This window comes from Gavialis gangeticus, unplaced genomic scaffold (genome assembly GCF_001723915.1).
Source record: "Gavialis gangeticus isolate Ggan-Ray unplaced genomic scaffold, GavGan_comp1, whole genome shotgun sequence".
NCBI classification, from domain to species: domain Eukaryota; kingdom Metazoa; phylum Chordata; order Crocodylia; family Gavialidae; genus Gavialis; species Gavialis gangeticus.
Window position 1 is genome coordinate 29,401,175 of NW_017728995.1, and position 13,342 is coordinate 29,414,516.

General features: G+C 49.0%; 1 protein-coding gene across 3 annotated transcripts in view; it reads left to right on the plus strand.

The window, feature by feature from the left end:
• Positions 1-8,139, plus strand: part of ABCC5 (ATP binding cassette subfamily C member 5) — an 83,058-nt gene extending 74,919 nt beyond the window's left edge. For all 3 annotated transcript variants that reach the window (XM_019503405.1, XM_019503407.1, XM_019503406.1), the window contains exons 27-30: positions 1,023-1,101; positions 2,223-2,336; positions 4,501-4,665; positions 6,557-8,139. In XM_019503405.1, the coding sequence (XP_019358950.1) occupies positions 1,023-1,101; positions 2,223-2,336; positions 4,501-4,665; positions 6,557-6,658 (460 nt within the window). In that variant the 3' untranslated portion in view covers positions 6,659-8,139. The remainder of the gene's footprint in view (positions 1-1,022; positions 1,102-2,222; positions 2,337-4,500; positions 4,666-6,556) is intronic.
• The last annotated feature ends 5,203 nt before the right edge of the window (positions 8,140-13,342 follow it).

Genomic DNA, 13,342 nt, shown 5'->3' on the forward strand with positions numbered 1-13,342 from the left:
CCCCAGCCTGTATGTATGCTGTGGATTCCTTCTCCCAAGGTGCAGTGCCCTGCATTTGTCTACGCTGAACCCCATCCTATTCTCATCTGCCCACTTCTGTAGTCTAAATCTATTTGCGGCCTCTCTCTCTCTCCCTTCAAGTGTGTCCACCTTGCCCTATATCTTAGTGTCATCAGCAGACTTGGACAGCGTGCTTTCCACTCCCCGTCCAAGTTGCTGATGAAGATGTTAAACAGTGCGGGCCCGAGGACTGAGCCCTGGGGTACCCCACTGCTCACATCTCGCCAGGTTGAGTACAACCCGTCCACCACTACTCTCTGGGTGTGCCCCATCAGCCAATTTTTTTACCCATCCAACTGCGCTGGCATCAATGCCACAGTCACCTAATTTATTGATGAGGATGGGGGTGGGTCAAAGGACTGTGTCTGACTTGTTGGCTTGTCCAGTATTTAAATGCTTCAGACAATTAGGCTTCCTTCCTCTGCAGAGGACTTAACTTTTTAACATTCAGCAGGTCATCTCAGCTGATCCTTTTGTGGCTTACTGCCTCCATCCTGTCCTATTCATGCTTTAAGTCTGTTTCTGACCTTGTGGGAGTAACAATAAGGTGAAAACACCTGATCTGTGAAACACGAGCCAAACCTGCAGAGAGCTGAGTGTCGGGTGCTGTTCTTAAGACTTTTCTTATCTGTTAGCACAACCACTCAACCTGTTGTTAACACAAGAACAGTGACACAACACATGCTGCCAAAAGCACATGAAATCTGAACTTGGGGAGAGACCCTCAGAGCTGGGAATGGTCGTTTGGCTTAGGTCATTTTACATGTGACCTCCACTCTTTACATCTTCATTGTACTTCTGCATCTTTGTGCTTTTCCCTTTTCTTGGCCATTTGAATCCTGGTATGCCGGGAAGATCTGGTTTTCATGGTGTGAATTGCAGGGGGCCACTGTGAGTGTCACTGCAGTATTGCCCTTCAGTGTTGAATTGGTGAATGATTCCTGTAATGTTTTCTCCTGTAGATCAAACTTGGACCCTTTCAATCAGTACAGTGAGGAGCAAATCTGGGATGCTTTGGAAAGGACTCACATGAAAGAATGTGTAAGTATGATGCACGCTAGGAAGGGGGGCAGAAGCCAAACAAGGAGAGGAGAAAATGATGGAGGTCTCACCTGGATGTTTCACTACTACCCTCTTCACCTGAAAGTCTTTGAAGGGGAAATGAACTCTTTCTCTTCCTGGCTGCTTTTTGGAGAGCATGCTTCGTTTCATATGCTTTACACTGTAAACTCCTTGGAGAAGCTACCATCTTTCTTACTGTAGCACCTGGCACACTAGGATTCTGGTCCATGACTAGGTTCCCAGGAGCTAGTATGATATACAAGTCATAGGAAAAAAAGGCTGGAGGGGCCCTCAAGAGATAATCTAGACCATCCTCTGACTCAAGGCAGGATCAGTCCTCCTGTCTAAACCACTCCAAGTTAGACCACTTCCCATGATGGAAATTCCACAGCCTCTTTAGAGGCCACATTCCAGTGTTTAACCACCCTCAAAACTACAAGCCATAGGAGTAACTGTTCTCCCAGTGATGGGATTGTGTGTGCATGAAGGCCTTTGCATCTGGCCTGCTTCCTGGCATCAGCAGCAAGTCTGATTGCAGTGTCACCTTCCACTCTTGCTTTCTCTGCCTGTGGCTAGATTACCTGGCATTTGGGTACCTGACTTGGATGCAGGATGTTTGCTCTCTGCACTTGGCAGGGGAGGCTGTCAGGAGGGTCTGTTCAGACTGCTGTGACTTTTGAAACTACTGTAAGTTTTTTAAAATGAGGTGTGTTGCCTTATTTTAAGCTTACCTCACTCCATAGTCCTCTCCCCAAGTGATGTAGTTGTGCTAGTGTAGCCCTTCTGGTCCAGGAGTCCAGTGCCAGTGCACGGTAGCCTTTATCAAGCGCCAGAGCCATTTCAGCCAGGTGAGTAGGTCTGGTAGCTCTGTCTAGATGGGTTCTAGCCTAGTGCACCCCTTAGTATGCTCCACTTCTCCTGAGGATGGAGAGGGCAGCATCCAGACACCATAGCAAGAGGGAGGTGATGAATGGAGCACTTGCCCTCTCTCGGCTGAGACTGAATGTCCATAGGATCAGCAAGGCCCCATCTCCTTCATGTGGTGGTGATGCAGCAAATCAGCACAGTGGCCTAAAGCTCTTTGCCTTTCTGCCTTCCAGATTGCGCAGCTGCCCATGAAACTGGAATGTGAAGTGATTGAAAATGGAGAGAACTTCTCTGTGGGAGAGAGACAGTTACTGTGCATAGCCCGAGCCTTGCTCCGTCGCTGTAAGGTGAGTGTACGAATGAGGGGGAAGCTCTGGGGAGAGGGTGGTAACTGCATCGTGGGACATCTCCAGCTGGTTGACTTTTGTTTCACTGTATCCTGAAATACAAGTTCAGAAATGGAAGGTGGGACCATTCTGTGCTGCAAAGTGTTAAGGCTTTTGCTCCTGGTGGAGCTCAATATTATCAGTGAAGCAAAACCTTGAAAGAGTTCTGGTCAGTCCAACCCAAGTGGAGTTTGACGAGGACCTTGCTCCTTGAAAAGGGCCTTGTACTAAATGAGCCTTGAGGCCTTCCTGTCTGCCTCTCTGAGGAAGGTTACTTCCATCAGCCTGGTGAATCTCTGCCCCACTCAGAAGCATCACATTTATTGCAGGCTTGGAAGGCACCTAAGATCACCGCTTCTCTCTGCTGCATTCTGTGTTTTCTTGTGCATACCCTGCCTAGCCTAGCTAGTGAGATGCCATTAAAGACTAGTGTCTGCATGTGAGGAGAAAAAGAGGATGCCTGGGCTTTAACTGCTATTCATAGTTTCATAGTTTCTAGGGTCAGAAGGGACCTGAGCAGATCATCTAGTCCGACCCCCTGCCATGGCAGGAAGAGCACTGGGGTCAAACGACCCCAGCAAGGTGGTCATCCAACCTCCTCTTAAAAACCCCCAGGGTGGGAGCCTGCACCACCTTACTTGGAAGCTGGTTCCAGACTCTAGCCGCCCTGACCGTGAAGTAGCGCCTCCTGATGTCCAACTTAAACCTTCCCTCCGCCAGCTTGTGACCATTGTTCCTGGTCACTCCTTGCGGCGCTCGGGGGAACAGGGACTCCCCCAGCGCCTGCTGATCCCCCCTAACCAGTTTATAACAGGCCACAAGATCCCCCCTCAGCCTTCTCTTTTGAAGGCTGAACAGGTTCAGGTCCCGCAACCTTTCCTCATAGGACCTACCCTGCTGTCCCTTGATCATACGAGTGGCCCTCCTCTGGACCCTCTCCATGCTGTCCACATCCCTCTTAAAGTGCGGCGCCCAGAACTGGACGCAGTACTCCAGCTGCGGCCTGACCAGTGCCGCATAGAGGGGGAGGATCACCTCCTTGGACCTGCTCGAGATGCATCTGTGGATGCACGACAAGGTGCAGTTGGCCTTCCTAGCCGCCTCCCCACATTGCCGACTCATGTTCATCTTGGAGTCAATAATGACTCCCAGATCCTTTTCCACCTCCGTGCTGACAAGAGGGGAGTTCCCCAGCCTGTATGTGTGGTGCCTATTGTTCCTCCCCAGGTGCATCACCTTACACTTGTCCGTGTTAAACCCCATCCTGTTCTCCTCCGCCCATCCTTGTAACCTATCTATCTATCTTGTAACCATCCCTTGCTGTCTGTTAAGGAGCAATATTGACTGACTCCAGAAAGGTGGCAATGCAGAGCCTTGGAGGGGAGTGTGGTGGGCTCCTCAGAGCTCTGCAGGAAGAGAAGAGTGTTTCCAAGTGGCAGGCCTCCCTATGGACACAGGAAGCACAGACTAAGGGGACCAAGTTGCACAAAAACAGTTGAGGTGCTGTCACCTCTCTCCGGTCATGATGGGATGGGCTTGGGCTAGGTAAAGCTGAACAAAGGGAGAAGCTGAAGAATCTGTTCCTTTCTCAGGCTACATGTGTGAAATAAGCTAGGGAGAGGTGCGACTAGGCAAGCACCAGCATTAATGTCCTTGGAGGAGTGAACAGTTCCACAGCCCCAGAGTGGTGAGTTCCTCATCTCCTCTTGTTCTATCGTGGTGTCATCTCTCCAAAGCATTTGAGCTGCTGTACTCGGCGCTGGAGGCTTTGTTCCATCAGGAACAGATCAGTGGAAATGTTCTCGTCTCTGAGAAGGCAGAACTAAATGTGACTAGGGTTGAGGTCTGGCACAGCCCCTTCTGTGTCAGGTCTTGGGGACATGCATGTGACCATAAAATGCTCCCTGCAAGCAAGGCCCAGGGAGCAGGTGTTTCCAAAGCAGTTGAATAAGTGTGGAAAGGAGAGTTGAATAGTGAGGCTTTGTCAGGGTTGTTAGTCATCCTGGTCATCATAGGAGTTAGGAAGGGAGGCATCCCTGTATCTCCAGCTCTCTGAGTGTGCTTCTGGGCTGGAGTGAAGCAAGTTATCCGGGACATAAACAGCCTCCTTTATTTGCCCTTTCAGGTGCTGATACTGGATGAAGCGACAGCTGCTATGGACACAGAGACTGACTTGCTGATTCAGGAGACTATCCGGGAGGCATTTGCAGACTGCACTATGCTGACAATTGCTCACCGCCTGCATACTGTACTGGGCTCTGATCGGATCATGGTGCTAACACAAGGACAGGCAAGTGGCAGGGCTTTGCCTTTGTGGCCCCAGTCCTTGATGCAACCCGTTTTCTGGTGCTGATTGTGTAGCCGAGCTGCCATGCTTTTGGCTGTGTATTCTTTCACCTCCCTGGTAATAAGGGCTTTTTTATCGGGACAGGTTCAAAGGGAGTGAAACTCTTCACCCTCCAGAGAGGTACCCCTCAGAAACAGGGTTGTAGGAGCTAGCTCATTACTTAGACAGCTTCATTGGAGGGTTAATTGCAAAGGGGGGAAGAAATGCCTGCCTCCTCATTAGGGTTCAAGGCTTCTTTCCTTTGTGCAATCCTGTAATGATGGACAGAGCCCAAGAGAGACCCTTTCAAGTTTCCACATGGGGGAACTGTAAACGGTAAACTCAAACCCAGGGAAACATTGCCAGGTCCTAGAAACTGGAAGGGGAAAACCCATTGGATTCCACCTTGGTCCTGCTGCAAGATTCAGTGTAGGTTTGTTGTCTATTGGCCACTCCCAGTGTCCTGTCCAGTCTTGTTTGGAACATCCTAAGTGGCTCCCACCCCCACTGAGAGTTTGCTACCTGTGCATTAGTCTCTTCTCCAACGTGTTTTTTGTTTGTTTTTTCTTAATGTCCCCTACCTCTGCTAGTTTTGTGTGCACATCCCCCTAAGCCATTCCTTTCCTGGCTTAACATACACAGCCACTGATGCACAGAGGCTGCTGCATATGTCGTGGATTGGGGAATCACTCACTCAGCTCAGAACAGTCCTTGATGCTTGTTTACAGCTCTGTTTATTAGCACTTCACCTGGAGCAACCCCCCCCTCCCCCCCGTAGGAATCAACAGAAACAAATCATTGGGAAACACGCACGCAATCCACAGGGGTCTTTTGCCAGACCCACGAGAGTCTTCAGGCTGGGTTGTGCCACCACTCGCTTGCTATCTCCCTCTCGGTTTCACTCCAGCACTTAGTCTTTGTCAACATGCAGTCCCTCTGCTTGGATCTCCCATGCGTGTTCTCTTGAAGGCAGGGAGGACGGCCCAACCGCCTTCCTGTTTCCTCTGCTCCGCACTCTGGAATCCCGTTTGGCTCTTTTCCCTGGGAGCCTTTTAGCTTCTGGTGGGCAGCCAGTTACTTGTATCAGCTGGCCCAGTCCTCTAGGCAGACCTGTAATCAGGTCTCGCTGCCTGTGGCTGGGTTGTAGTCCCTGCCAACCTGCAGGCACCTACAGCCTGGTTGGTGCAGGCTGCTGCAAGCCTCTGCCAGCCAGTCTGTGTCCCTAATGGAAGAGTCAGGGTTTGCTCTTGCATCCTGGGCTGCAAAGGGAGCTGGGAGCACTCCCATTAACACTCCTAGCTGGCTCATGGAGAGCTGCCTGGCTTTGGAGGGAGCATCCCCAGGCCACTGAGGGTAGAGGAACAGTTACTTGAAGTGCTGAGAGGCGGTTTGCTCATTCCTTCCTCTTTGTCTGCCTGTTAGAAAGATCAAAGGCCCAGCAGCCCATTGGGGTAGCATGGAGAAGGCGCACAAAGGAATAATAGGGCTGGCAAATAAATAAAAGGGGAGGCAAAGGGCTTGTCATCTCCCAATAAACACTGTAATTTCCAAAAACAGATGCCATTCGTAGACTGAAAGTAGGACCTAGAAAAAGGGGTGGGCATGAACCCCAGGGGTTCTCCTGCTGCAGGCTTCAGCCCACAGAATAGTGTCTCTGGCCCAATTAGCAACAAAACTCGAAGCAAATTGAGGGTGCCTTGCGCCTGCCACTATGGGGGTAGGCCACGTTGCCGTGGGTAGGATTCCACTGGCATTGCTGGAGCGCCCAGATTTACTGCTGTGACATTGCTGCGGCAGGCGCGCGAACCTGTTTTCTGCTGGATTTCACTCACGCGCTTTCACCTTGTGCTTTTAGGTAGTGGAGTTTGACACCCCGTCTGCCCTCCTGGCCAACGAGAACTCACGCTTCTCCGCCATGTTTGCTGCTGCAGAGAACAAGGTTGCTGTCAAGGGCTAATATTCAGGACAAAGACACTTTAATTTGGGGGCTCCACTCCCTGCCTGTGGCAGGTCTGCTCCTCTTCCTCCTCCTCATTCTCAAAGCAGATTATTGCCTTTTCATCTTTTAGTTTTTAGTACAATGTGTTGAGCTGGAGAGTTTTTAAATCCCTGTGAGAAGAAGACTTCTTCATGATTTTATTACTGTATTTATTCCATATTCATAACACTAAATTTTTTGTTATTAAATGCACTCTACAAATGGCTCAGGGAGCCATAGTTATAAATGTATCAGAGGCCTATAATGAAGCTTTATACATGTAGCTATATCTATACATAATTCTGTATATAGCCTATATTTACAGTGGAAATGTAAGCTGTTTATTTTATATTAAAATGAGCACTGTATTAATAACAGTGCATATTCTTTTCTATCATTTTTGTACAGTTTACGGTACTGGAGATCCGGCTTTGTTCAGGCTGTATTGGACACCGTTTTGTCTCTTACAGTTGGTCTTTTCATAGTGCCAGATTTTCTGCGTGTCTGAATGGAAGTGAAGCTTTGCAGTAGTGTCCTTTAATGTCCCATCCGTGTTGTCTAGCGCAGGGGGAAGGGCTCTGTGGTGTAACTATTGCATCGTAACTTATCCAGGAGGTTTGGAGCATCACCAATGCTTGCAGTGGCAGCAGCTGCTGCTTCCTGTGATGCTTTGCCAGGGTGGGGGGTTTATGATCTCTCAAGTGGTTTTGGGAGGTAAACCCTTCCAGATCACCTGAAATCCCACGACTGCACAGTGTCCTTAGTACTGTAGGAGAAATGCAGCAGCATTTCCTAAGAACTTGACAGGGTTTAGTTATTTTAACCCAAGCTCTTCCTGCTTCGCTGGTCTGACTCTCACCCAGGATCTCGATGTTCATGGAATGACCTACAATAAAATAATCATCAGGTTCACATCCGTGCCCTGGGAGATGGCAATACAGTCTGTCTTTTCAGAGCTGCTCCAGCTGAATCCTTTATCTTGAAGCTGCTAATTCTCGTCATGGGTTTAGATTGGCTTTTCTTAGCAGATGTAACACGAACCCTTCAGATGGCTCATTTATACTAAGCTTATATAGTACTTCAGCCTTTCCTGTTTTCTCTCCTGCAGAACTGTTATGCAAACAGCCCCCTACCCCAAGTCTTCTCTAACTCTAAACAGGTTCCTGCTGATCAGGGTGTGGCACTGGTGTAGAATATTGTTTTCTTACTGTAAAGAGACCTACCTCAGGTTACTGAGTCCTGTGTGGTACGTTACCATGCTCACTGTACACCATCCCTGTTTTATGGGACCAGTGGCCCGGGTGGGCATGGTTGCTCCTGTAATAGCTGTGACTTATTGAGCGGTCAGCGTTGCATGTCTTTGTCAACTTAGACATTTTGTAGCCTTAGCATGTTTGCAAAATGTCTTGTCGAGGCAAACATCTGAAGTGAATAAAAACTATTTTGGGTTTTATAAACTCCTTGTGTGCAGCGGTTTCTTTGGAGGGTGTCGATCGTTCCTCAGTAGCAGGATCTTGGACGGTGTGGGGCGAGACCCATCGAATAGTTCTCTTGCTCTGGGATTTTTTTTTTTTTTGACTGCTGCAGGAATGTACAAATCTGAACCTCAGTTTGCTTTCAGGACACCCATTTTTTAAAAATCTAGTAAGTTAGTTCAACGCTGTTTACTGTTAATATTACACATGTAAGTGAAGGGGTAAGTGCTGAGTAGGACAAGGATCACAAGGTACCCCTTGTCTGGCATTAATGAGACGCTGAGCATTCCTGCCCAACAGTGAGATCTGAGGAAGGTGGTGGCACTTAATTATCCACTTCATTATCCTAAAGAGAAGCCTGCATGTGATTTTCAGTCTCATTCCAGACCCACAGCTAAGCTACCATTACCACAAGAAATGCATGCTGGGTGTTGGTGTGCAGATGAGCAGTGCTTGAAGCATCATTTGCTTCTTGTTAGCCTTCAGTTAAGCACACAAAGCTAACTGTGGAGGATCAGGGACTAAAGTAGCCAATACAGTGGTCTGCATTTGCGAGTCGCAGCTTGCCACAGTGGCCACTGTTACTTGGCGTTATGTTTAGAGGGCAGAGTGGATAAAGTCAATGGATCTGCTGCAGGAGATAGATTCCCCTTTCGCATAAGATGAAGGGTAGCTGTTTAAATAGGAATTTGGGAAGACGGGACACTAAGGGTATGAGGAAGATGCTGGGAGTGAAATATGCAGGAGGTGTAGAAGTAGCTGCTGGGGTGAGAGGGGCAAGAACAGAGAGATGGGTCAACAGCCTGGATGAATGGGCAAGATGGGAGTAAGTGCCTGGATCATGGCACATGGAAGAAGAAAATGCCTACCTTTTTTATTATTTACTTTTATCCTGGCCATTGAGGGCAAACAGGCCTGGCCCCTCAGGGCCTGTGATTTGCAGTCTAGCCTGGGGAGGAAGCATCAAGGGTTTAAGTAAGACTGAAATATCTTTATCCACAAGGCAACATGAGAGAAACTGAGGTTTTGCCAGGACTTGGATTCTGCTTCTGCGTCCGCATGACTAGTATGAAGAGTGTCTGTCCTACAGGGGGGTAGTAAAATGATGGAACAGTAAGTCTTACCTGTCTTCCATGAGATCCTGCTCTAGGGCGGGATGGTGAAAACGTATCATACATCAAGGGACACTGAGTAACATGTAGAGATTCAAAATCTGGGCCATGATGCTTCACTGTACCTCTTGGTTGGATTCAGTTGTGTCAACCCTGTGACACACATGTACACGGTCTGGTGGGTGGCAAATTGGCTTAGCGGTCACACCCAGAGAGTGGTAGTAGATGGGTCGGTATCGACCTGGAAGGATGTGGGTAGTGGGGTCCCGCAGTGTTCGGTCCTTGGACCTGTGCTCTTCAATATCTTCATCAGTGACGTGGATGTGGGTGTGAAGTGTACTCTGTCCAAGTATGAGGACGATACTAAACTGTGGGGTGAAGTGCACGCTCCAGAGGATAGGGAACGATTGCAGGCGGACCTGGACAAGCTGGAAAAGTGGGCAGAACACAATAGGATGCAGTACAACAAGGACAAGTGCAGAGTGCTGCACCTAGGGTGAAAAACATATCCAGCACATTGACTGGATGGGAAGTGACCCTCTCAGCAGCACAGAAGTGGAAAGAGATCTCGGGAGTCCTAGTGCACTCCGAGATGAACATGAGTCGTCAGTGTGACAAAATCATCAGCAAAGCTAACCGCACTTTTTCATGCATCAGCAGATGTATGATGAATAGATCCAAGGAGGTGATACTTCCCCTCTGTATGACATTGGTCAGACTGCAGTTGGAGTACGCGTCCAGTTTTGGGCACTGTACTTCAAGAAGGATGTTGATAGATGTGAGAGGGTCCAGAGGAGAGCCACTCATACGGTTAGGGGCTTACAGGACAAGCCCTATGAGAAGAGACCGAGGGACCTGGACCTCTTTAGCCTCCACATGAGAAGGCTGAGAGGTGATCTTGTGGCCACCTCCAAATTCATTAGGGGGATGCAGCAAGGGATCAGAGATGCTCTGTTCACCAGGGCGCCTCTTGGGGTAACCAAAAACAATGGTCACAAACTGGCAGACAGCAGATTTAGGCTAGACATCAGGAAAAACTTCTTCATGGTAAGGGTGGCTAAAACTTGGAATGGGCTTCCAAGGGAGGTGGTGCTCTCCCCTGTCTTGGGGGTCTTCAAGAGAAGGCTGGATAGGCATCTGGCTGGGGTCATCTGACCCCAGCACTCTTTCCTGCCTAGGCAGGGGGTTGGACTCAATGATCTGTTGAGGTCCCTTCCGACCTAGCATCTATGAATCTATGAACCCCAGCAGCTCACTTCAGGCTGAAGTGAGTGCAGCTGATCCTGAGTCATACAGCAAACACTAGAACATTTCTTCGTGGGGCAGGAATATTTACTAGATGTAGGATGGAGTGGAAGCTTTCCTGCTAAGGAGAAGGGAGAAGACTGAATCTGTATTTCCGTCAGTGTAACTGAGATTAGAATTAGGCTCCAAAAATTGCGCTGTTGTAGCTGAATGGAAACACCCGAATCTGGAGGTCACTCAAGACGAGGCCCACTGGGCCAGTATCTCTAGTCCATGCTTCATCCTTGTTCTGGACAGACAGAAAGAGACCAAATAGTCTCAGAATGTAAGTGGTAATTGTGCCCTCTCCAGCTGCTGCAAATGTAATGATGAGAAGGGGGAGAAGGTTGCAAGGTGCATGTGAGAAGGAAAGAAAAGGATGAGAATGGTTGAGGGCAGATGAATTGTGCAGCTAAGATGGAAGTGTCGAGAGGAAAGAAGGGGTAAGACCTGCAAATAGGATTGATCTGGCAGATAGGAAGTGAGGATAAAAAGGTGATGCAGAACTGGGTCTTGGGATGGGGCAAAAAACATACTGCTTCTTGAGGTACTTTGCAGAGAATGCTAGTACCTGGGGGAAGGAAGGCAGAATCCCCTCAGCCATGGAAGAGCTGGACTCCCACATTAGTTTGTATTTAATCACTTCATCCTGAGGTCACAAGTTGCACCGTCTTGTGAAGAGGTAGTTGGAGCCTTTTGCATGTCTGTTTTGGATAGGTCTTGAAAACGGATGTTCTGCTCTCAACTTCAGTTCAAGTTTGTTACCAGCATTATACTAGTGCCAGGGCTCCTGCCTTAAATTGCTAAACAGAATGAAACCTGGAGATACGCTGAAGTCAGCCAGAAAACCCACCACAGGCTTTTGGAGCTTCCCTGAGGGTGTTGCTACGTCTACTTCTGTTGCATCAAACCTGCTGTTCCATGATGAATGCTATTCTTGACCAATAGCAGGGAGACCACCATGACACGGCTGTATTGGACCAATTCAAATACAGTGAAACCAGCTGAAACACCTTCCTGACAGCCATCCCGAAGTGGGCCATGGGCTGTCAGTGTTTAATTTGTATCCAACTCCAGTGAACCTCCCTCTTCACTTGCTCCTCCACAGAAGCACCACGGGAAAAAAAGGGCTTTCTATTCAGGATAGAAACAAATGGTTATATAATATGTGGGGAGATAGATCCCATGCTTACTTCTTTCCTATCCCATGGAGGTAGCAGTTCAATATTTTCATCGATAAGCTGGAAGATGGGATGAAGTGCACCCTTAGCACGTTTGCAGATGACACCAAGCTGGGGGGAGTAGATCCATAGATTGTAAGGGGCTGGAAGGGACCTCAGAAGATCGTCAGGTCCAGCCCCCTGCACCAAGCAGTAAAGACAACTGGGTGTCATGCAACCCCAGCGAGGTGACCGTCGTCTCCTCTTGAAGATGTCCAGGGTCGGTGATTGCACCACCTCTGGAGGGAGCTTATTGCACAGTCTGAACACCCTGACTGTGAAGATTTCCTCACGTTGAGCCTGAATTGATCTTCAAGGAGTTTGTGGCCATTACTCCTGGTTTTCCCCGTGGATGCCCTGGTGAACAGTTGCTCACCGAGCCCTTGGTGTCCTCCCCTAGTGTAGCGGTGAGCTACTACCAGGTCCCCTCTCGGCCGCCTTTTCCTCAGGCTGCAGAGTCCCAGGTCCCTCAGCCTTTCCTCGTATGGCTTGCCTTTTACAACTCTGATCATACGGGTGGCTCTTCTTTGGACTTTCTCAAGCTTGTCCACGCCCTTGTTAAAGTGCGGTGCCCAGAACTGGATGCGGTGCTCCAGCTGCAGTCTCACTGGTGCTGAGTAGAGAAGAAGAATCACCTCCTTGGCTTTGCCAGAGATGCATTGATTGATGCATGCCAGAGTATTATTTGCTCTGCTGGCTACAACACTGCACTGCCGGCTCATATTCAGACTGTGGTCTGTTATTACCCCAGGTCCCTTTCATTCGTGGTGCTGGTCAGTTTGGTGCCGCCGAGCCTGTAGGTGTGGTGGCGGTTGCTTGTCCCGAGGTGCAGCACTTTACATTTCTCGACGCTGAACTTCATCAGATTACGATCCGCCCAACTTGCTAGTCCGTCCAGGTCTGCCTGTATCTGTTGCCTATTTTCAAGCACGACCACGCTCCCCCATAACTTGGTGTCATCCATGAACTGGGCCAGTGAGCTCTTCACCCCCACATCCAAATCATTAATAAAGATGTTGAAAAGTACAGGACCAAGCACCGACTCCGCCGGGATACCACCGCCCCCTTCTTGCCAGGATGAGACAGATCCATTCACTATGACTCTGGGTTCTGTCCTGCAGCCAGTTGCTCACCCACCTGACTGTCTCAGAGTTAAGCCCACAGTCCTCCAATTGTCTCAAGAGGACATTGTGGGATATTAAATCAAAGGCCTTTTGGAAGTCAAGGTATACAATGTCAACCTGCTCTCTCGTGTCTAGGTGGCGAGTTACTTGGTCATAGAAGGAGATGAGGTTGGGAAGGCAGGACTTGCCTATGATGAAGTCATGCTGGCTGTCATTCCCAATCTTACCTTCTGCAAGCTTACCGCAGATAGACTCCTTGATGGACTTTTTTAGGATTTTCCCTAGTAGTAGATATGGTGGGGGGTAGGGCTAGGGTTCAGAGAGACCTTGACAAATTGGAGGATTGGATTGAAATAAATCTCATGAGGTGAAAACATCACTTGGTACCACACAAGAACCCCCTGAGGTGATTTCCAGGCTGACTGGGAACTTCTTTAGTGACCTAGAA